Source organism: Sarcophilus harrisii, chromosome 2 (genome assembly GCF_902635505.1).
Source record: "Sarcophilus harrisii chromosome 2, mSarHar1.11, whole genome shotgun sequence".
Taxonomy (NCBI): Eukaryota; Metazoa; Chordata; class Mammalia; order Dasyuromorphia; family Dasyuridae; genus Sarcophilus; species Sarcophilus harrisii.
The window spans coordinates 169979513-170003326 of record NC_045427.1 but is presented as its reverse complement, the minus strand read 5'-3'; the positions used below and the strand labels follow the sequence as shown (position 1 = coordinate 170003326).

General features: G+C 37.4%; 1 protein-coding gene across 1 annotated transcript; it reads right to left on the bottom strand.

Moving 5' to 3' along the window:
- Nucleotides 1-1900: 1900 nt before the first annotated feature.
- Nucleotides 1901-22756, bottom strand: XKR5 (XK related 5). Its single transcript, XM_003758981.3, has 7 exons — nucleotides 22598-22756; nucleotides 19239-19422; nucleotides 14615-14799; nucleotides 12991-13200; nucleotides 10009-10178; nucleotides 8807-8918; nucleotides 1901-4850 (listed from the first exon to the last, which is right to left on the bottom strand). Exons 1-7 carry the CDS (start codon nucleotides 22653-22655, stop codon nucleotides 3616-3618), a joined length of 2154 nt encoding a protein of 717 aa, XP_003759029.1. The 5' UTR covers nucleotides 22656-22756; the 3' UTR covers nucleotides 1901-3615.
- Nucleotides 22757-23814: the final 1058 nt, after the last annotated feature.

Here is a 23814-nt window from a genome sequence, read left to right as displayed (position 1 = left end):
TATTAAATTCACATCCTAATATACCACAATTACTCTAGATATGCCTACTAAGGCTTCTATCATGTCATCTTTCTCCCCTACATCTTATTCTTCTCTCCTTGAAGGGCCATGCCACATTCCAGTGCAAGTACAATATGGAAGCCATTCCCTTCTCCTTCTCCTCCTCCTCTTCCTCCTTCCAACACCAGGTTTCAACTACAACCCATAGGAATAAAGAAAAGAGAAAAAATTCTAAGGCATTCCACAAAAAATATGTAATAAGTCAGTCATATTAAGCAGACAGGAAACAAACATTTACTATGTTCCAGACATTCACTGTGCTTTTCAAAGTAGCTTCAGTTTAGATAAATTACTGCTGTGGAGTGACTTAGGAAGTCCAATGAGGCTTCATTCTAATTGTTTCTCAACCCTCATCCTTTGTCCATGTAAATCATAGGTGACAGGGAAAGACATTCATAGGATCTTAGTTTTCAAGAGGGAAGAAATTTCCAGAGGTCACCTATTCTAACCTGCTCATTTTACAGATGAATTTTACATTGGCCATTCCTCTAACAAAGATTATGACATATAGCATATTATTGACTGTGACTAGAATAAGTCACTTTGCTGTTCTTCAGCTGCTTCATTTGTAAAATGGGGAGGTTGAAGTAAAAGACTTTTTAAATAATTTTTCTGGCTTTAGAACTAGAGGTTGAAGCAAAAGACTTTTTAAATAACTCTCTAGTTTTAGAGCTAGGACTCTCTCCTCTGCAAATCAAGACAGAATCCTTTCATTTTGTGCTTGGGCTCCATCCTCATCTAACAATGAATGGACTAAGATCCTTTAGTCATCCCCCTTTCATATGACTTTATACATCTAACATGGGCAAGTTGGTGGCACAATGGAAAGTCTTCCCGAGTTCAAATCTGGCTTCAGATACTACCTAGATTTGTGACTGTAGGCAAGTCACTTAATCCTTATCTGCCCCAATTCATTTATAAAATGAGCTGGAGAAAGAAATGGCAAGTCAAGCCACTCTAGTATTTTGCCAAGAAACAGCCTCCAAATGGGGTCAAAGAGAGTTGGTCGTGACTGAATCAACTGAACAAATAATTTGCATGTACCCAAATATTTACATATCTGGGTATTGAGACTCAAATGAGATAATAGATATAAAGATAATAGATAAATAAAAAGATAAATAAAAAATAGAAAAATAAAAGATAGATAAAAAACATTTTGCAAATATTAAAGAATTATATAAATACCAGTCATTATTAGTGTTATCATGAGTTTATTGACAGCTCGGTGTTCATTAGATGGAATGCTGGGCCTGAAGTCAGGAAGATGAGTTTTCTTGAGTCCAAATCTGGCCTCAAGAGACTGTGACACCCTGGGCAAGTTATTCAAAACTTATTTACCTCATTTCCTCACCTGTAAAATGAGCTGGAGGAGGAAATGGCTAATGATTCAAATTTTTTGCCAAGAAACTCCCAAATGGGGTTATAGAGACTGGGACATATCTGAACAATAAAATTAGCCACCTGGTTTCCAGTTTGTTGATGACAATAATCACTAAGCTTTCTACTCTACTCTTGCTGACCTCAAACAACATTTATAGAGCAACACAGAAGTGTGTTGGGATGCTGGTAAATGTTTAATGGAGCTCCTAGAAAGAAAAAATGTATTCTCACACACTTTAAAATTTAATATACACTCGTTTAAGTTTAGCCAGTCAACTAGAAATAAGTCAAACTGATTTGTAGTGATCTTGGCTCTTCTAAAGCAGAGCTGTCTATTTTCTCTCCCTTGAATATACACTTCTTGAAAGCAGAGATTGGGTTTGTTTTGTTTTGTTTTTATTCCTAGTGCTTAGCATCTAGTAAGCACCTAATCTGTTATTAATCACTTGCCACTTGAAGCTACTTGGGGGCCTTTTTTTTTTTTAAATATCCCTTGAGCCCAATCCTTGATACATAGAGGTGCTTAATAAATTATTGACAGATTTACATCTCTCCAAAGGCAGGAGAAACCATGATTTCCAGATAATTATTCAATAAGAACTAAAATGTACTGCTATAAAAAGCTTTTCATTCTCAAGGACAAATTCCAAATTGTAGTTATACAATATGGCCCAAACTACTTAAGCTCTTTTCTCCTTCTCATTGATGGTCTCTAATGATTGTAAATGGTGGGGAGATTAAAAGGGTAAGTAGACAGACTTTAGGAATACTTGAGGTTATGTGCAATGGGCTAAGACTCCTAGATCTAGAACTGGAAGGGTCCTTTAAGGGTCATCTGCTCTCCCATTACACAAATACAGAAATTAAGGCCGAGAGATTAAAAGCTATAAACAGGGCCACCAAATTCAAGTTTGAATTCAGGTACTCTGATTCCAAGTTCAGCTTTCCTTCCACTGCTCCACATAGAATTTTTTGGTTTTCTCATCCGTAAAATGGGGATAATTAAAGCACCCATTTCATTGTCCTTATAAGGATATGATGAAATAATACATGAGAATTACTTTGTTATTTAAATTGCTATCTAAATGTTATTACAGTTGTTTTGTCCTTTTCTCATAGCGAATACTGATGGAAAACTCAAGAAGTCCATAGGGATAATAGTATCATGGTCAGGCAGCATCAAAGGCTCTATGAGACTGTCTTGCTTTCTGCTTAGATGTACTGTTACACTTCCTCCTTTGAGCAATAAATATGTTCTTTTTAAAAAGAACTAGTGAAATTCACTAAAATGCAAAGCAAGTGATTTTGAAAAAAATAGTATAAAAATATCTTATCTTCTATGTTTCTTATAAGCAGGGCCATAATAGTGCTATGAAGAGTTTTGGCTTGGTTAAAAAGAAAAATGTCACGGGCTTCAGGCCTTTTCCATAATTCTGCCTTACCAGTTCCATTAATGTGCTTACAACACTAATGATAGTTATGTTATTTGATAATGCTTGTAATGGTATTTCTATATTTGTTTGCAATCCAATTTTGCTTAGTAATTTTCATGTAAACAGCATACCTGAAATAAATGTAAGTACTAATTAAAAAAAAACCAAAAAACTAGTCACAACTACCTAGTCAAGGGAACCTTATGCTTCTTAAAAGTTTAGTTTGATTATAGTATCTCAGATTTAGGAAATACTCTTTTCAGGGAATGAGAAAGAGAGGGAAGTGTAGAAAAGTTGGTTTAAAAGAATCAGGATATGTTATGTGAACTGGTTATTAGTTTGTCCTTAATGGAGGGATGTCTAATACTTTAAGCAACAACAAAAAAGAAAGGGATGAATAAACAAAAACAATTTGCCAGAATACAGAAGCCAGAGCAAGGGTTCTGGTGTTAAATGTTTTTCAATTAAAAAGTCCAAAGATAAAAATACAACTTCTAATATTGTTACTGATACATGTGCTACAAATTTATTATCAGTCTATAATTGCTTTTAATCACGGTCATCTCTTCAATATATTTGAAATATCTGGAGTCTCAGTGATGTGGATTCTTTTTCTGCTAGTATACATCACACCACCTTCTTGCTCAGGAGTTTTCTAGAAGACCCATCCAAAATATTGGAGGTCTTTCCATTTCCTTGACTGTTCTAGGAATATTCTGATACAAGGATTTCCATACCTTCATTCAGAAAAAAAGCTTGTTTCTTGCTTTAACCTTTCACTCAGTCTGTCAGCATCTTTTCTGGGATCGGATTTTGGGGTGGATGTAAAGCAAGGTTCCTCTGAAGGTCTTAGTTTGCGCCTCATCATAGACACCCAAGTCCCAGCAGACAAATAGCGATTTTCTGGAACCCCCCAGAGCTCCTGAGGCCCCTCCCATCTTGAACCTGCAGAAGATGCCCCTGGTAGACTACACTGACTCCTGTCAGTCCCTGTGCCCAATATTGGGCTGATGTTTGCCACAGTGACTGGAAACAGTTTTGATGCCAAAGGATTAGAATCAGACTTGGATTGTTGATCCTTTTCTACTTCCACTTTCTCAAGGGAGACCTGTGGAGATGTCCTGGAAGCCTTGTGATAGGGGGCAGCCCTTTCCATGGTAGCACTGAAGTAGAATGTAGAGTTTTCTTTTCCTCTCCCCGCTCCTCCTAGCTGTCCGGTGGGACTTTCTGCATCATTCTCCTGCCTCCAAGGTACTGTGCTTTGATTTCTGAAACCACCTTCCTGGCCATCGCTTTTACTCCATGGAAGGTCACCTTGCAAAATGACAGGCCCTCTTTCCTTCAGAGAAAGACCAGATCCTTCTGGTGCAACAACAGGCGTAACGTTGTGGCAGCGTGCGTGGCTGTGCTGACTACTTAAGAGAGTGACATAACTTGAAGTTTCCAAAGTGTTCTCTTTCATTTCTGGGACATCTTTTTGCCAGGAACTCGGATATGATGTCGTCACATGCTGTTTATGAGGAAAAGGGGATTCTTTCTCTGAAAATGAAAGCTGCATTTGTGGGCCAAAGCACTTAGTCTTTCCATAGCTGGGTGGGCAAACACAGCCTAGGCCGTCATTGCCAAAGGCTGCATTGATCTTGGACATGTTACCAGTTTTTAAGGCCAGCTTCACTAACAGCCAGTGGTGGTGCCATTTGGTCATGACCTCATCCCTTACAGTCTGACTCTCAACAGAAGCTCCCCAGTCTATGCTAAGGGAATTTCCCTGGCATGGTACTTTGGGGTCTTCCACTGGGTACAAGCCTAGGCTCTCCGATCTTTCCTCACCTGGGTTTACACAATGAAAGGAAGAAGGCTCTTTTTCTGTTTTATCACTGCCTATAGTGCTGCAGGACTTCCTTATAAATTCTTGCCAGATTTCTGTGGATTTGGGGTGTAGCTGGCTGTAATAAAGTATAAGTGAGACACAGCCTGAAAAAGATCAAAAGAACAGGAGGTTATTCACATTATCTTACATTTTCCTAATGGAATGCATCTCACTGGTAAGGTATTTTTTATAGGGTTTTTTTTTTTTTTTTAACATAACCACCAAAAGAGATTCTTATGGGAGTCCTCAGACTGACAGATCCTTCCAAGTATTAATGTTTGTGCCCTCTTCAACTGTTGTTGAATTGACTTATCTTTATGTGGTGGATATCAGACTTAGAATAGAAAAGGTCATCTTTTAAAGATTACATAGTGCAGTAGAAAAAAGCAGAGGAACTGGAGTAGGAGCATTTAGGGTTTGCATCCTGGCTCTGCCACCTGTGTGACCTTTGGCAAGTCATTTAATCTCTCTGGCCCTCAGTTTCCTCATTTGTAAAAACCAAGGGGGTTAGACTATACAATCTCCAAGTTCACTTCCAGTTCTCAATCTTTGATTCTATGTTCTAATAAAAGTCCACTCAGTTTTACAAAGGAAGAAACTGAGATCTAGCTAGATTCTGAATTATCCAAGGTCATGTGAATAGGGAGAGGCAGATAGAGAATCTGATGTCAAATCGAGCCACCCTTTCTGTGGAACATATTTGCCTAGATTAATATTTCTGTTAATTTAAAGTTGACAAATACTTTATCTATATATTTCCCTTTGTTACTTATAACAACTCGGGAGCTTTTTAACCTCCATTTTACAGATGAGGGAATTGAGAATCAGAAAGGTCAAATGATCGGCTCTAGATCAGTTACATAGCTAGTGAGTTCAGGAAGTTTAAATTTGAACTCATGTTTTTCAGAATCCAAATCTAGTATTCTATCTACTATGCTATCCTTCCATGTGTTAGGTACCTACTAACATTTTGTTAAGCTGAAATGAATTGTACCAAATTGGATTTCTAGTTGTCTAAACAATTTTTAATCACTTCCTACTAAAGAAAAGCTTAGTATTAAATTAGAATAGTTTCTCTCTTTTTTTTTTAAACAATAGTGTCTCAGGGATGTTGATTTTGGGATAAATTCTTTAGGGAGAGAGAGAGGGAGAGGGGAGAGAGAGGGAAGGGAGGGAGAGAGAGAGAGGAGGGAGAAGAAAAGGGAGAAGGAGGGGGAGAGAGGGAGGGGGGAAGGAGAAAGAGGGAGAAGAGGGGTAGAGGGAGGAAAAGAAAGAGGAAGAAGGGGGGAGGGAGAGAAAGAGGGAGGAGAGAGAATATGCGTATACATTTTCATAAAGATTATAATTTCATACACAGGGTGATGATTTAGAAGTTTAGAAGCCATTCACAAATATACTGGTTGGTATATTCCAGGAACAACAGAATCCCTAAAATGTAAGTCTAAAGCTGTTCAGGCAGCAACTCAAGAGTTCTCCAGGACATTGGAATTTCCACAACCAAAATAATACTTCCCTTGGACAAAAACATCTTAATCACTTTTTGTCAGCTCAATTTATTTTTGTTAGACGTGTTGACTTGGCAATAATTTCTTAACAGAACATTTTCCAGTCACCCTCCCACACTGATTTAAGCTTCCTGTTGTACTGGTTGGAATCTCATTTTGAGTATCATCATATGAGATATGGGGAAAGAAAATGAGGGAGCTATTGAATGTGAGGTTTAGATAAATTCTAAAAGAGTTTGGAACTTAGTTGGGCCATCCCTTTCTTTTTACCTATGAAAAAGCTGAGACCCAGGAAAATCAATGAATTTCCACAGCTGTTGGAGTACAAAGAGGTCCCATTGGATAATTCACTTAAGTTTCCTTATTTTTAAAATGGAGAGCAGGAACCAGATGAACTCTAAAATCTCTTCTAGCTCTATATGTGTATATGTATGTAGTCAAATTCATATATATGTATGTGTAGTAATACACACATTTATACGTATAGACTTATGGTGGTGCAGTGAATAAAATGTCAGCCCTAGAGAAAGGAAGACAGGTATCTGAAGCTGATTATGAACTTGCCTTCCTTTTTCTGTAAACCTCAATTTCCTCAACTATAAATGGGGATAAAAAGAATATTTAACTTTCAGAGTAAGAATCAAATAAAAATTTAAGTAAAATACTGTGCAAACTTTAAAATGCTATATGTAAATGTTAGCTATTATGATTAATGTTCTGCAAATTTCCTCCAGAAATCAGATGGGTAATTGGTATGCAACTTAGTCTTTAAAAAATTGCCTAGGTACTAAAAGTTTGAGAAATTTACCCATAATCATCTATTTGCACACAAATGTGTGTACTTTACATATACAAATTTATTTCTTTATTACATGAGACACATGCTTTTTAGAAAACGGAAGTAAAGAGAACTAGACATCCTCTCCCCCCACTCCACTTGGTAAGACAGCTTACCTCACCACCACAGTAAAAAGCCTTGAGATGTTATAGGTGAATTGGCCAAAGAAAATGGGTATGTTTAATCTGAAGAAGAAAATACTTAGGGGAAGGGAGAACATGTATCTGTATCTTCAAGTATCTGTATAAAAAAGGGTTTAGCCTTGTTTTGCATGGTCCCAAAAAGCTAAACGAGGACCAATGGGAGGAAGTTGCTGAGATGCAGATTTTGGCTTGATGTAAGGGGAAACAAAAAAAACATGTTACTAGAGTTCTTAAAATTTTACATACACATACATGGAGAGACAAAGAGAAGGAAGGGGAGAGAGAAAGAGAGACTTGAGTTTTATTCAGGTATTGATTAGAAAAGAAAGTTTCTGAGCTTCTAATATTCTGTGAGTCTATAAAAATTCTTAGAATAAAGGGTCTGGGGGGTAGTGTATTGAGAAGGAATGGCAGAAAGTCAAGTCTTGCTCTCCTTCCCCGTATCTTTCAGCTTTCCCTTTAATGGCTTGAGATCATTTTGGGACAGACCCCCCAAAGAATCCCTCTACACTGCACCTCCTCCCTCTCCCTTATCAGAGGTCGTCAGACCAAAACTGGATAACCACTTGTTGGGCATGTTATAGACTGGGATTCTTATTCAGGCATAAATTTACAGAATTACAGAATAAATATTATATTATTTCAGAGTTGCAAGGAACCTCTTGAACTATCTAGTAAACTCCACGTTAGAAAAAACACTCTTTGCTACCTGAGATCCCTTCTAACTCAGAACATCTGTAGTTGTACAGGAAGTTTTTTTATAGCTGGGCAATCCCAATACAACACAACTCTACCATATGGCATCAAGCAAGCAAAGAAGCAATGGAACATGCTCATTCCTTGGACCTAAGTTCAAGGTTGCTTTGCTCTCCCACTGGTGTATCTCACCTGATCCAGGTATCAGGGAAGCATTCCTTGAGAGGAGTAGGAAGAGCAAATCATATGAGTCACTCTGAACTGCCAAACAATAGCTATAGGAGGCGAAGTAGATGTTTGTCTCCATTGTTAATACCTGCCATGCCAAACTTTAGCTTGCCTCTTGCCCTGGCCCTTCTCTTGTTTTTAGGGCTAGTGAATTCTAGATCCCTCTGCTCCCTCCTCTTGGTTCCCCTTTCTGGTTTCAGAAAAAAGGTTTAATTCCCTAACCTGGAGGGATACCTGCCAGATTACTTTTTTGGGCAACCAAAACCTGCCCTCTACCTACTATGAAAAAAACAATATTGGTAAAACATCTGTAAACGAGCAACCAAACTTAAACATACCACAGTAGGCTCCCTTTCCCACAAAATACCTTTGCAACTACAGGACCATAAGATTGTACATTTAGAGCTGGGAGGGATTTTAGAAGTCATCAAGTCTAATCCCCCACAAGAAAATTGACCTATCTTGTGGTGTCAGGTAACTGCTCACATTTCAAGCTTCTTTCAGGATATGGTATAACAAAAATTGCTCCCTTCCCATTAAGTGTAATAATCCTACACTTATTAATATCCTCATGATAATAATCCTTTCTCTTGAAGTTCACTAAAGGAAAACAGAAGCCAGCATGTTGGGAAAGTTTCTGGTGTTCTTACCAATAATAAATCCAGACATAATGCCTGCTGTCATCCATATGGTACCCCACGACGCTCCTTGCAGAAAATCTGTGGCCAACAGCAAAAGGACTATATTTTCTATCAACATTATCTAAAAGAACAAAAGGAGTTAGCATAGTTCTTTTGATTCATGCCCTAGCAGTCTCAAACCTAGCCTTTTATCTTAGACACAAATTACATTATTTCACAGTATGTAAACATTTGGAAGGGCTCACATGGTGATCACTCATTTCAGTTTCCCTCCTCTGGCTCCTTCTGCCCAAGATAGAGATAGGGGAAAATTAAGGTCTAAAATGATAACTTGAATTGCCCAAGGTCATAAGTGTAGAATGATAGACATAAACTGGGATAAGACCTTTAGAGAACAGCTAGTCTACTCCCATCATTTTTCTTTTAAAAATTCTGAACATAAATACCAAATAAAATGAATATTTCTGTATACACTATAGAATGGAAGAGGATTTCCACAGTGATAGAACAGATGGAGAAACTGCCTGGCTCTTACAGTCTATTTTTCTTTTTAAGTATGTAATAAATTCAACATGTAATTTCAAAAGTGTCTTGCTTGTATGTAGTTTTTTCTAGCCTTCTTTCTGTTTTCTTCCTGAAACCGTTTAGTCCTAGACCTAGTTCTTCTCTCCCTTCTCAGCTTTCCTCCTACTCTTCGATGTCTCAATCCCAGTTGAAAAGAAAAATCCAAAGAATATGCGTAATCAGGCAAAACGGACTGTCATATTGGTAATGTTCAAAAACATGTGTGATCATTTTGACTCCTGTCTCAGTGAAATGTTTGTTTTGCTCCATTATCTCTCTATCCACATCTACACCACCAAAAAAGAGGAGGTGAATAAGGCACATGGACCCAAGTAATTATTCATTTATCTTCAATCAGAAATTTTTGTTTTAAATTTTTTTTCCTTAAGCTTTCTCATCTTTTTTTTTTTAAAAAGGATAATTGACTTTGTTTTAAGTTGTATGTGGTTTATATTGACATATTAAATATATTTCTTTTGCCCCTTACCCCCAACATAATTCAGTAGAATGTAAGTTCCTTGCAGGCAAGGACTGTTCATTTTTGTTTTCATAGTCTCAATATCTAACACATTAGCTGCTTAGCACATAGTTGGGACATAACAAAAGCTTGCTGAAATAAGTTTATTTGCAGATAAAATATCACTTACTATATAAAATGTGGTCATTCTATTTCTGGAAGGGCTGTCCCAGAAATTAATGTAGCAGAAGACATACACAGCTCCTACAAGCAGATTGAACAACCTCCAACAACAAGTACTGTCTATGATGTCACTCTGTTGAGCAACAAGCCAAAAGGTCATCACTAACCAATGAGCACCTGTAAAAAATTCCATAATAGAGAATTCAGCCCATGAGAGTGTAGGGAAGGAGACAGAACCAAGGAAAGAAAAGAGCAGAAGTCAAGAGCTCTGGCAAACAGTAAAATATTATTGCATCAACTAAGTCAGAGAAGAGATGTGGTACTCAGAATAAATTATGAAACACAGAAAACAAGTGAGCCAAATACAATATTAAAAACCATAGCATTTATAGAGTGCCTTAAGATTTACAAAATACTTTACAAATATTATCTTGTGATGCTCACAAAAACTTTGGAAGGTACGGCATATTATTACCCTCATTTTACATGAGAAAATTAGGAATACACAAAATAAGTGACTTGCCAAGGATCTCATAACCAGCAACTGTCTGGGGTACGAGTTGTACTTGGGTCAGTTGTGGCTTTATTTCCTGGATTTTATGCAGGGAAATGAGACAAAATGGATTGTGTGTGTGTGTATACATATATAATTTCTCCTTAGGAGGCAAAATTTCTTTGTGAAACTTTTCTTTAGTAAAACATATTGTTACTTTTGTCTTGGAGTTTTAATTCTTTCCCCCTCATTTTCAAGGAAAACAAGAGACATTGTTTATTCATGAACCTCAGTAACCAATGAACTGCAAAGACTGTTCCTTAGCAGCAGATACATGTATGTGCATACACAAACACATGTGCACATACAAACATTTTTTGTTCCATTGCTGCTGCAAACTTAATTGTTCTCATTGAAGCAATAATTCTCTTTAGAAAGTTGTTTATTTTGCTCAAGAGAGTGGGGCTATCTTAATTTGGTCTCCTTGATTACTATTTGTTTAAGAGATCTTAATATCTGCTGGGTTTCAGAATAGGATGAACGATGGAAGATAAATTTTAGAAAATGCAGCTAGGTGGTGCAGTGAATAGAGCATCAGCTCTGAAATCAGGATGACCTCTGGCCTCAGACACTTAATAATTCCTACCTATGTGACTTTGGGCAAGTCACTTAACCCCAATTGCCTCAGCAGAAAAAAAGGGGGAAAAAAAAAAGAAAAACCCTGATTATTACAATTTCTTGGCTTTCTTTTCCAGACAATCAGAGTTGGAAGGGACATTAGAAAGAATAGTCTAATCCATTATATGAGAATGAGGGAAAATGAAGTGTTCAAAGAAGGGTAGTAACTTTCCCAAGGTTATATAGATGGTAAGTAGTCAGGGATTTATTCCAAACCCAGTAATACCAGCAGTTTTGCTTCCCTATGTCAAGGACTCATAACTTTCTCAGTCATTCCTCGTGTCATCATGAAGAACTCTCAGTTTGGGAATTCTTTCTCTGATTGTACTGGATCAGAGGTTGTGTTTGAATTCAATCATCTCAACAATAAACCAGTACTTTGTTGCAACATCCTAGATGCTTCATAGATAAGAGAGTCAAATTTTTTAAAGAGTGCCAATGTTAACTTGAATTCAGGGAGACTTATAGTGAGTTCAAAGTCAAGGGAATTTCTTGATCACTGGGCAAAATGTGATCATGTAGACAGAGCTCAAGAAATATGCTTGGATTGAGAAACAGCCCCTAAATATCAGATCCAGATGAATTTTTCAGATTTTTAAACATATTTATAATGTATTTAATACATATATATATTAATTAAATATATATAACATTTTATATATATACATATATATAAAATAAAATATATGATAAACATTTAAACACAAATAAAAACACAAAATCATTTAAAAAGCAGCATGTTTGTATAAGATAATGGCTCCAACCTCATTTTGAAAATCAGATTAGGAAGGGAAGAGTCACAGAATGGTCTTGAAGGATCCTTTGAAAAGGCTCAAAGAGAAAACTGAGATACGTATTTCATTTGAGACACGTATCTGTAATTTTTTTCCCCATAGAATGTATTTGTAAGATGACTGGGAACAAAACTCGACTGCTATAGGATCTGTTGAAGGGCCTGGGGATATAAACAAGAAGATATGACTTACAGAAGTGGAGCTAAATGGAGAGTTGGTGTGTGATATTTATCTCCAAGAATATGAAAAATTTTTATTTGGAAAAAGGATAAGACTTGGCTTACTTGCCTCTAGTTAGCAAGTAGTATTGAGGGACAAATTTTTGTTTGTTGTAAGGAAAAGCTTTTTAACAATCAGATGTATCCAAAAGTGTAATGGGGCTGCCTTGGGAAATAGTGAGTTTTTCATTAGAAGGGGCTTTTAGGTAAAGACCAGATGACTAAATGTTACAGACATTAAGGAGGGGATTTCTATACAAATACAGGTTAAATTAGGTGATTGTGAGTTCACTCCAACTCTGAAATTCTGTAAGAATGGCAAAAACTCTTGGAACCTCCTCTTGACCCCAATAATTTCCTTCTTTCTATTATTCACTGATATATTTGTTTCTAGGAAATAGAATCAAAGTCTGATGAGGAGTAGCTAAGTGTGAAACTGTCTATCTGTGGTACTGTGGAGTTACCTACAGAATGGTAGTTTCAGTTGTTGCTAATCTTTTCAAGTGATTGTGAGGAAATCAGTGTTCACTTCTATAGTAAAGTATACTCTCAATACCTAGATAATGACCTGTTGCCTATACTTTGCTGGTCTTAAGAGTAGAGCATGAGCGTGCACACAGTTTGTTTAGGGACAAGATGAAACGTGCTTGAGTTACATTTGATAATTATAGAAAAAAAATTTCCTCCATTGAGGAAAACATTTTTCCATGAGTATATACATATAAATATACAAATTTAATTAAGACTCTATAGTTGAATAAGCTATCATACATATTGAAAGCTATGGAAAGGAAATCTCAGCTCACCTCCAACAACAAAGACCCAGCAGGAATAGACTTGGGAAAACAGAACTAGTGTTATGATCCTAGTTCCCAACATAGCCAATCTCCACAGGAGCTGGCACAGGAGGGCAGCCCATGGCATGGACAGATGTCCTGGCTTTATCATGCCCATGATACGAGCATAGGAGACCAGAGACAAGGACAGAGATGACCAGGACAGGACTGCACTCACACCTACAAAGGAAATGTTAGAAAAAAAAATGAAACAGAATCCTTTGGTATATTTTATATTATATTTCTAATTCATTTGACAAGTTTCTTCTACTTTATGGGAAATTTTAGCTCATTAGTATTCAAGAATATAATTAAATTTGCTTTTCCATCAAATTGGTTCTTTTAAAAGAACAGCACTAAGTATCCATAGCTTATTTTGCTTAAAACAGTTTTTTCCTCTTTCCATAAACATATGAAATTACTAATTTCCTATAGCTTGTTGGCTTATATTAACCTCTCTCTTTCTGTGTGCTTTGAAAGAAACAAGACCAAATAAACCAAAATGAAAATAGTCCTCAAAACCCTTTTTTTTCTTTAAGTAGAGAACTTTTATATAAAAAGGTTTCTTAAGTACTGTTCCCATCTTAAATTCTAATAACATGGATAGCTCATATTGCACAAAATACTTCTTATCACTATTTTGTACAATAGCTACGGAATATATTATTCTCATTTTACAAATTAGCAACAGAGATTCAGTTATGGAATCAAATGATTGACATTTATGAAGTTTGAGTCACTCTTGAGATGCAAGGCTGTAGGGATACAATGATGAAAATGAGACAATCCTCATTCTCATGAAACTTAAATACTATTGAGGGAAATAATCTGTCCACATAAAAGTTGAGCTGTAATATGTACAAAGTAAACAAGCTTCTCTGATAAAGTTTTTGTTTCCAAAATACATAAAGAACCAATCCCAAATTTATAAAACAAAGAGCCATTCCCTAGTAGATAAATGCTAAAAGGATATGAACAGGAAGTATTTGAAGAAAGAAATTCAAGTTATCAACAATCTAAAAATGCTAAAAACCATTAATAATTAGAGAAATGAAAATTAAAGCAACTTCGAGGTTCTACTTCATACCTATTGGACTGTTAAGATAACAAAAGAAGAAAATGAACAATGTTGGAGGAACTGTGGAAAAGTAGGTACATTAGTTCACTATTGGCAGAACTGTGAATTGGTCCAGTCATTCTAAAAAGCAATCTGCAACTATGCAGAGAAAGTTACCAAACTGTGCATACCCTGACTCAGCTATGCCATTACTAAGCTTATAACCTTAAAGAAATCAGAAAATGAGGAAAAGTATCTATCTGCACAAAATAATTTATAGCAGTTCTTTTATGGTGGAACTGGAAACTGGAGTGTTGTCCTATTAGGCTAAACAAATTATGGTCTGTGAATGTAACAGAATATTATTGTGCCATAAAAATGATGAAATGGATGATTTCAGAGGAAACTGGGAAGACTTCGATTAACTGGTGCAGAATGAAGTGATTTAATTTTCTTAAAGTTTAAGAATTTAAGACAAATATGTTCTGGGTCTCCATGGATAAATGGTTTATTTTGTGACTCACAATCTCTTCTTACCTGAGACAGGCTCTTTTAAATCATTTGCCATGAAAGCATATGTCTGCAACAGAAGGTGGGGCCCCATCTGGATGAGGGCTTCAAGCAGCCGAAGCACAAAGAGATCCCCTTGTTGTAGCAGCACTTTTCCCAATCCAGGAGGTTCCTCTTTCTTTGCTATGACTGCCAGGAGGGCATCCCAGTGCCTGAGCAGAACAAAATCATGCTGTCATTCCTGAAGAAATTGAAAATACCAGGAGTTGCTGGTTGGTCCTAAGATTAATATGGGGAAACAATATGACTAGCTGTTCCAAAAGCTAATACTAGGGATATGTTGAGAGATGCATAATATCTAGAATGTCAGAGTCTGATCCCATCTGAAATATTGTTTCATTCAGAGCATTAGATTTTAGGGAGGATAATGATAAACTGGAGGTAACTATATAGAGAAGGAGGATAACAAGAATGATGAGAAACCTGGGGAAACCTTAAGGTTATCAAAGGAAGGAGCGAAGGAAGTCTAGCTTGGGAAAGAGAAGCCGGAAGAAATAAGAAAGCATCTTCAAATATCTGAAGGTCTATCATATGGAAAAGGAAGAAGGCTTCTTCTACTTATCCATAAAAGATACAGCTAGATACAGTGGGTAAAAGGTACTTGATTAAAATTTCCTATCAACCAGATCTTCCCTGAAATTGTAATATAATTTATAAGTTGATATAAGATTTAAGTTTATATAATAAACATCATCATCTGTATATATTATAATCCTCTTACTATCCCAGAATAGGACAGAGGTTCTTAATCTGGGATATATGGCTAAATTTTAGGAGACCCATGATCTTGGATGAAAAAAATTACATTCTTATTTTTTGTAATTTTAAAATGAAATAGAGCATTTCCATCAATTATTTATAACATTATTCTGAGAAAGGTTCCTTAGGTTTTCCCCAGACTGCCAAAGGAGTTTATGACATATTAGACTGTAAATTCTTTAAGCAGAAATACATTGTTTTTTCCATCTTTAACTCTATGTTCCCAGAACAGACACAGGCACATAAAACACATTTTTAAAAAATATTTGTTGAATTAAACTGCAGTTCTCACCCCTAGGGTGACCAACATTATGGCCAATCCTAACTCCATATAGGAATCTTATAAGTACACTGAAAAAATAGACCTGCTTTAATGTGGATATGAATATGGATATCTAAACCTCAGATATGCTCAGCAGGTTTGTTTCCAGCTGAGGCTATCTCAGTTCTAGGTTTGAACTAGGGATGTGAAATCTTGGGGATATCTAGGCCTACTTTACACAGGATCAGAAAATTGGTTTGAGTCTACAAATAGGATGATTTCCCTAGTGTTCCCTTGGGTTAAGGATGATGTGGGTTTAGGTCAAAGTTTCTTAGGACTAAAATGAATGTCATTAGTCTATATATCCTCAGAGGTAAGCTTCCTGGAAACTTTTCATCAGTCATAATCAGTTGGTGTCTACGTATCATCTTGAATTTTAAAAATGGTTTTGATAATGTATTATGTTTTTTACTATTACTCCTGCCTACATCTTATCTATCCTTTTCTATTCTAAGGTCCATCTGGGAAGAAATTGTGTTTTGTCTAAACTTTGCACTTTCCCAAGAACCAAGAACTTTGCATACAGTGCTCAATATAGTTGTTGAATGAATGATTGATTGGCTGAATGAATGAACAAATGGGCCGAAGTCAAACTGGGTTTCATGGTTAGAGACAGAACAGGTAATAAAAGTTGCCCTTCTAATCATTCCAACCCTCTAATCTTCAAGTCTCTCCTTATCTACTAGCTTCTTCCTTGCTGGCTACAAACATCCCCTGGTTTTTCCTATTCTTAAAAATCCCTCCTATTTCCTTGAGCTATAACTTTTTCCTTTTATAGCCAAACTTTTAGAAAAAAGCCTTCTACTCTTATTGCTACAATTCTATCACTTGTCAGTCCCTTGCCAAGTAGGATTCTACCTTTACCACCTAAAAGAAACTGCCCTTTCCAATTCAAAAGAACTCTAGCTGGTAAGACTCGGGGTAACTACTCAGTACTTCTTGACCTCTCTGAAGCAGCTGACACTGTTGACAATTCTCTTTTCCTCGATAAGGTTTCCTCTGTGGGATTTCATTGCATTGAGATATTGGTTTTCCTACCTACTTGATGGCTTTCCAGATTCCTATGCTGTATCATCACCAATATCACATCCCCTAACTGTGGGAATATTCCAAGGATCTCTCCTAGGTTTTGTCTTTTTACACATACAAATACAATATTTCATATATATATCTATCTCTCTCTCTATATAGATATGGATACCCATGTATATACACTCACGCACATATATATGTATATTTATCACAAACTCTGCAAAGCATAAACAGAAAATAATCTTAGAACTTATTATTCTTAGACAACCTGTAGACATCAATCAGCCTCTAACTGGTTATGGCCCAGAAACCCAGATCATGAATTTCAAAACTGAAGGGAATCTCTGAGATCCTAATTCCTTTCATAAGGTTCTAAAAGATTAAGGAGAATTGCTGACACAGGAAATAAATGAGAGGGGCAGGTTTCCAACTTAAGTCTTCAGTTTCCAAGTCACTTTCTCCTTCTACCACAACATAACTCCTTTAAGCAGTTCACAGAATTCTATTCTTGGAGCCCATTTACATGCATATATGATCTTATGGGCTGCTTGCATATAGGACTCCTCCCAACTTTGCCTTCAACTCCCAGCTCAAGTCCAACCTCCTCCTCAGAGTCTTTCATGATGTCCCTTCCCCAAAAGAGGAAGACCTTTTAATCCATCTTTATCTTTTAGCTGAGGAAATGGAAATCTAGTGAACTTAAGTGAGTTGCCTAAGGTCACCTACTACCTTTTAGTAAGTAAAAGAGTGTAAAATATAGAGATAGAATTTTAATTCAGATCATCTGCCTTCACAACTGGTGCTCTTTCCACTAGACACATTCCTTAGAAATTACCCTATATTTGTTAGTATACATTTTGCAGTGGGGCATAATGGATGGAGATCTAGCCTCAGAGTCAGGAAGACCTGCATTTTAAGCTCTCCCTCTAATATATACAGACTGTATGATCTTGGGCAGTCACATAATCCTCCTATGCTCCCTTGCAATTCTCTATTGCTATAAGTTGCAGATGAAGGGCTGCAAAGGAAGTTCCTTATCAAGAGCTCCCTAAACTGATGAAATCAAAGCTCTGTTAAAAAAAAAAAAAAATGGAAGTATTTAACAGATGTTTAAGAACTGACTCAAGGGGCAGCTAGGTGGCATAGTGGATAGAGCACCAACCCTGAAGTCAGGAGGACCTGAATTCAAATTTGACTTCGACACTTAACACTTCCTAGCTGTGTGATCCTGGGCAAGTCACTTCACCCCAATTGCCTCAACAAAGAAAAGAAAATGACTCGGGAGAACAAGTTTCCCTGACTATTTTTCAACTAGAAGACAGAATTGCGCTAGGTCCCCAAATTTTTTAATGGACCCACAATCTCTGAGAGACAGAGAAGAAAGGGGAAAGGGAATAAATAAATATAGCTCCAATTATGTGCAAGGCACTGTGTGAAGCAAGCACTACAAAAATTATCTCATTTGATGCTTACAATAAACCTTTTGGTAGTTACCAGTATTGTCCTCATTTTACCTTGAGGGAATTGAAGAAAGCAGAGAATAAGTGACTTGACCAGAATCACATAACTATTAAGTGTGAGAGATGGTATCTGAACTCAGGTCTTCCTCAGTTCAGGCCCAGTAAGTGTTTCAGTTCAGAAGACTGAAGTCAAAGTTCTAGAGATACTCACTCCCTCAAAGATAAAAGGAACCTCCAACAAAAGAGTTTGTTCTTTCCCCAAGTTCCCCTCCCTTTGTCTCTTTAGTAATAGAGATAAACAGAAATTCATAGTAGGGAAGAAAGCCAATCCTCTGTTAGGAATTTTTCTAACTGAAGGCTTTGAGACAGTAAACTTTTCAGCCAAAATAAAATCCATTAACAAGAGAGGGATATCAGATACTTAGAGCCTGAGGGGCCATTATGTTGCTCACAGGCCAAAAAACTGGTTAATTGATATAACAGGGGTTTAGTTGATTAAATCTTCAGGGACAAAGAAAGTATGAAAACATACTTGCAACTATTTCCTTCACTGTGACACTGTGATACCCACAACCACCAATGTTACAGATATAATAATAGCTATATTTATATAGCACTTTAGTTTTCAAAGAGTTTCACAAATAGCATCTCATTTTATGTTCACAAGAATTCTGGGAAATGAATGCTATATATATTAATCAGTAAAAATCCTGGGAAATAGGTGCTATATATATTAATGAATATGTATAATTCCTCCTAGTAGACTGTAAATTCCTTGAGGATGGAGGCTATTTTACTTTTATTCTTGTATTCCAAATATCTACTACAATGCCTAGTATATAGAGACATTTAATAAATGGTTATTGATTGGTTAATTAATTAAATAACTTTGTATGTCCAGTTCCTAACACAGTTCCTTGCATAAAGAGGTATTTAAGAGATGCCTGCTGAATGAATGAATGGAGGAATGAATGATTCATTTTGAATCCCAAGATATAGGAATTCTGCTTGTTCTTACCGTTTCCATATGCCGAGATGCAAGAGATGTATAATAACCAGAGAACAGCTGACTGGATGACCATCTGCTAGGAACCATAGATAACTTAGGCCCTGAGTCAGGCATCCAGGAAGGAGAGCTGAGACAGTTAGCCATGCCCACAGATACTGCTCAGTGTAAAAGTAATAAACCACTGTGCAGAGGCCTACGAGAAGGGGGGAAAAAAGAATGCGTTATGGAGTAAAGCGGCTTCAAACTCCCCACTTCAGTGTCTTAAATATTAGTTTACTCCAATGGGAATTAGATCACTCAGTCGGTAAATTAAAAAGGAAAAAACAAAAACACACCAACCAATCAAGTAACAGATTCCTTTTGGTTCTAACTAGGGCCTGTTAGGGACTTTTATCCTAGCCTTTCAAAGATTTAAATATCTCAATGAATTATTCAACGAATTGCTACTTGAATTTTTCCTTTCTGTGGAACTCAAAGTAACTTCCTTTTCCAAGATTAAGGAATTAGATATACCACATACAGCTTATCTGAGATGTCCCAGACACAAATGTCTTGGAAGTGTTGAAAAAGATTAGGTGACATTTTGCCTCCTACCTCCCAAGGACAAAAAAAACAAAAACCAAACCAACAGTTTTATCTTTAAACATCACAGAACAAACATTAACTTGCACTTTTGACTCAGTGCTCCTCTCCAAATGCTTCCTCTTTGACAAGAAAGGAGACAATGTTTCTTCATTATGTTGTGGGAAAATAGCCATGAGATACAATATTATGATGTTATTTATGATAAAAACATTGCAGTTTACAAAGCACTTCAGCTACAACAACCATTCTAGATTCTCATTGTAATCCTCATTTCAGATATAAGGAAGCTAAGGCTCTACATCATAAGATTTTTTTCCCAAAGCCACACAGCTAATAGATAGCACAGCCAGGATTGGATTCCAAGTTTCTTGATTCCAAGTTCACTAGATCATAATGAAAAGTGGTTTAATAATGCTAACAACAACAACAACAATAATGATAGGTAGATTAGAGAGTGGAATTATGAAACAGGCATTGTAATAAGCACTTTACAAATATGATCTCATTTGAGCCTCACAGCCTAGGAGATAAGTACCATTATTACCTCCATTTTTTAGTTGAAGAAACTGGGGCAAATAGAGGTTGCAACTTGATCATGATTATACAGATCGTAAGCCTCTGAAGCAGAATTATGTAAGGTCTCCTCTCTAATTTTGTTTGTATGGGCCATCTCTGGTTCAGTAAGTATCATACGGTATTAGTCAAAAGTTTCATTTCTGGGCATTTCTGGTATGTGACTTTCTAAGAACAAGTTGCCATAGGAACCTAGAAGTAGGAGGGATCCTATAACTCAAAGCTTCTTAAATTGTGGGTTGTGACCCCATATAGGGTTGCATAAATGAATTGTAGGGGTTGTAAAAAAAAAAAACTTGGCAACACTAAAATGTTTCTGAACAACCATCAAAATTAATTCAAAATCAAATGTGTCATGAATCCAAGAAGTTTCTGGTGGGGCTTGCCAGATTAGAGACGAGGTTGCATAAAAATTTCTCTGGCAAAAATGGGTCACAAATGGAAAAAGTTGGAGATCGTACAAGAGGTGCTAGTATTCTACCATGTTCAAATCTAGTATACAATAAGTATTTAATAAATGCTCATCGATTATTCTTTATTAACTACCTATCACACTTCCCACAAGGACTGTTACTTTGAAAGCTTTTCTCCCCAATTATTGCCCCAGTCTGCATTTCTGTAGGTGGTCAGACTTTTTGCTTCAGAAAGAAAACTAAATTTACTCATTGTGAGCTCCATCTCCCTACACACCTCAGATTCTCTCTTAATTCTAATTCATCCTTGTAGCCTCAGGCAGATAGACTCCTAATTAAAAGAAGGGGTTGGGTTTGAGGATTTCTGAGGTGATTTCGAGGTCCAGAACTGGTCTTCTGGAAAAAGATCCAGTCAAGTAAACTGTCTACCCAACCAGTGCAAAATGAAAAGAACATGGAAATTGCAACCTTCTGGCTGCTTTTCAACTGTGTGTGTATACTTCTAGAGAAGGCTCCAATTGAGGCCCCATTGTGAAATCAGTCTGTACTATTAAGTAACTTTGTTCAAATCCTTGGGCAAATTATTTCACCCTCAATTTCCCTTTCTGTAAGATATGACTTTAGATCTATGATCCTATGGACTAAAAGTCCAAATCTCATGGTTAGTTTCTTTTCTTCAAACTTCCCATCTTGAGTCTTCTCTACTTTTAGGTGTAAACCTCAGTTTCCTCTGGAAAGAGGCTTAATCTGGGGTCTGGGAACTAGTTTTTAAAAATATTCCGAGAACTACACTTCAATATAATTAGCTCTTTTTGGAATCCTGTGTATTTTATCATATGCATTAAAAAATTTTTTTCCCCTTGAGAATAATGGCGTCCCTAGGTTTAACAGGACTGCTAGTGAATTGTAAGACAAAAAAGGTTAAGAAACCCTTTCTATATCTATCTTATTACAATTTCTGTTTAAATTTATCTTCCCTCTCATTCCCCCCATAACAACCTCCCAACAGCACCTTGTCCGATTCCTCCTTCTTGCTAAGGAGTTTGAGAAGGAGAACTACATTCCAATCCGATTCGTCTCCAGTAGCTAACCTGGAACAGTTAATCCTGGCCTACCAATTCTGCATAAATACGGGGAAGGTAGAAGGGAAGATCGTATTGGACAGCTGTGAACCAGTTTAATAAGCATGGAAAGAGTAGCTGTCTGAAGCCTGTAGCTTCATTAAGATAATGAGCGGGAATTTACAAAGGTGCACTGCTAGAGATTATACAGTGCCTATTATGGGTGTGTAACTGGAAGAAGTAATAGGGGAAGTTGCTTTGGGGGAAAGGGAGTTTGCCTCCAGGTTCAAGAAACTTGCTTGTTTCCGGAGACTGCACTGAGAGACTTCAGTGAGAGAAGGATGGCGGGTTCAGGAAGGAACAGACTGCGTCCACTTTGTTGGAAGGGAGGGAGTAATGAGGTTGCGTGGAAACGAGGATAATTAGTTTGCTCGAAAAGGCGGGTCGTGTGTGCATCTTGGAGAGAACGGAGAAGGGAAGTCTGCGCTCACAGACAGTCTGAGAGAGGGTTTGCAATAACAAAAAAGAAAAGGATGATGGTTACGTGGGAAGGGGAGTAGGCATTTTGCATGCGAAGATTCATGCGTGGAGGGTGGAGGCTGCCTACGAGCAATGTTAGGCATTACAGGAACAGGAGGGAAGCAGTCGCCGCTGGGGAGGAGAGAAAAAGAGCTGAATGCCGAGCCCTGCAGTTAGTAAAGTGTCCCTGCTCCCCGGCCCGGCTCCGCCGACTCACGCGCGCCCTGCTCCGCCGCCAGCAGCAGAGCGCAGAGTACTAGGTATCCCGCGGGCATCCTCAACGCCTTCCCCGAGCTGCAGCCATCCTGGGCAGGACACCGACACAGAGCAGGCGGAATCCTAGCGTTCTAGGCGCGCGCCCCGCCCCACAACCTCAGAGCCCGCCCAGACTCTTACCCGCCTTTACTCAAATTTCCTTTGGCTTATCCCGCTAGCGTTGGAGAAGGGGAGGAGAAGTGTGTGAAATCCTCAGCCTTGCTCCCTGATGGGCAGAAGGACTCACACTCCAGTTTCAGGACCCCTCCCATTTATGAGCACCCGATTGGCTGCCTAGTGGTCCTTAGCTCCACGGGAAGTAAAAATGGGGGAAGGGGAGGGCTCAGGGCTGGAACTTACGGTTTTTGCTTATGAGGCCTCCTGCAGTAATTAATACTCTGGCTATTTCTGAATTCAGTGCAGCTGATCGTGGTTTGTGCAAAGTGGTATTGTAGTCAGGATAACTACAATTCACATTTTATCGCTGTAAAATACTAGACATATAAAATTCTTTATAATCTGGTACTTTCCCACCTTTCCAATTTAATACTTTACTAACCTTCCTGTATTCTAGTTTTGTCGACATCTAGCCTAATTACAATTCCTCAAATATAATAATCTTTCCTCTCTGCTTGCCTTTGTACTGGTTAAACCCTACTCCCCTTTCTGTCCACTGTCTCAGTTTTCTTTAAGATAGTTAAATCTCACCAAATGAAAGAGGCTTGCCTTAAAACTCCGTTTTTAAACTCCTTCCCTACCTAGATGACCTTTTAACTACTGTATACATTTTATATGCTGCTTAATTTTTCCACCATTAGAATGTAAGCTTTTTTCAAAAGAAAAGGGATTGTCAGCCTTCTTTGTATTGCCAGTGCATAACAGCCTGGGATTTAGTAAATTTGTGTTATTTGAAAAGAACAAACTCAATTCTATTTGTGATTCCAACTTTGAGGTGCAAGTGGAAAATTCCTTGTTTATTTCCAAACCATGACTTCCTTTTGCTACTCATATAACCAAGGAGGCTATGAGGGCAATCTTCCTGCTCTAAGAAGAATGCTGTCCAAGAAATTGCCCTTCTCTGGTTAAAGTCTAGATTTTACTGCCTAAAATACAGAAATCCTTACTCTCCTATGTAGATAGGAGTTGGGACCCAAGAACCTATGAGCTCCCATTTGGTGC

Coding starts and splice junctions, on each gene's coding strand:
- XKR5 (XM_003758981.3), bottom strand. CDS start 22,655: ATGCCCGCGGGATACCTAGTACTCTGCGCTCTGCTGCTGGCGGCGGAG. Junction 14,800..19,238: donor CATCTCGGCATATGGAAACG/GTAAGAACAAGC, acceptor TGTTCTGCTCAG/GCACTGGGATGCCCTCCTGG. Junction 4,851..8,806: donor TATGTCTGGATTTATTATTG/GTAAGAACACCA, acceptor GATCTTTTTCAG/GCTGTGTCTCACTTATACTT.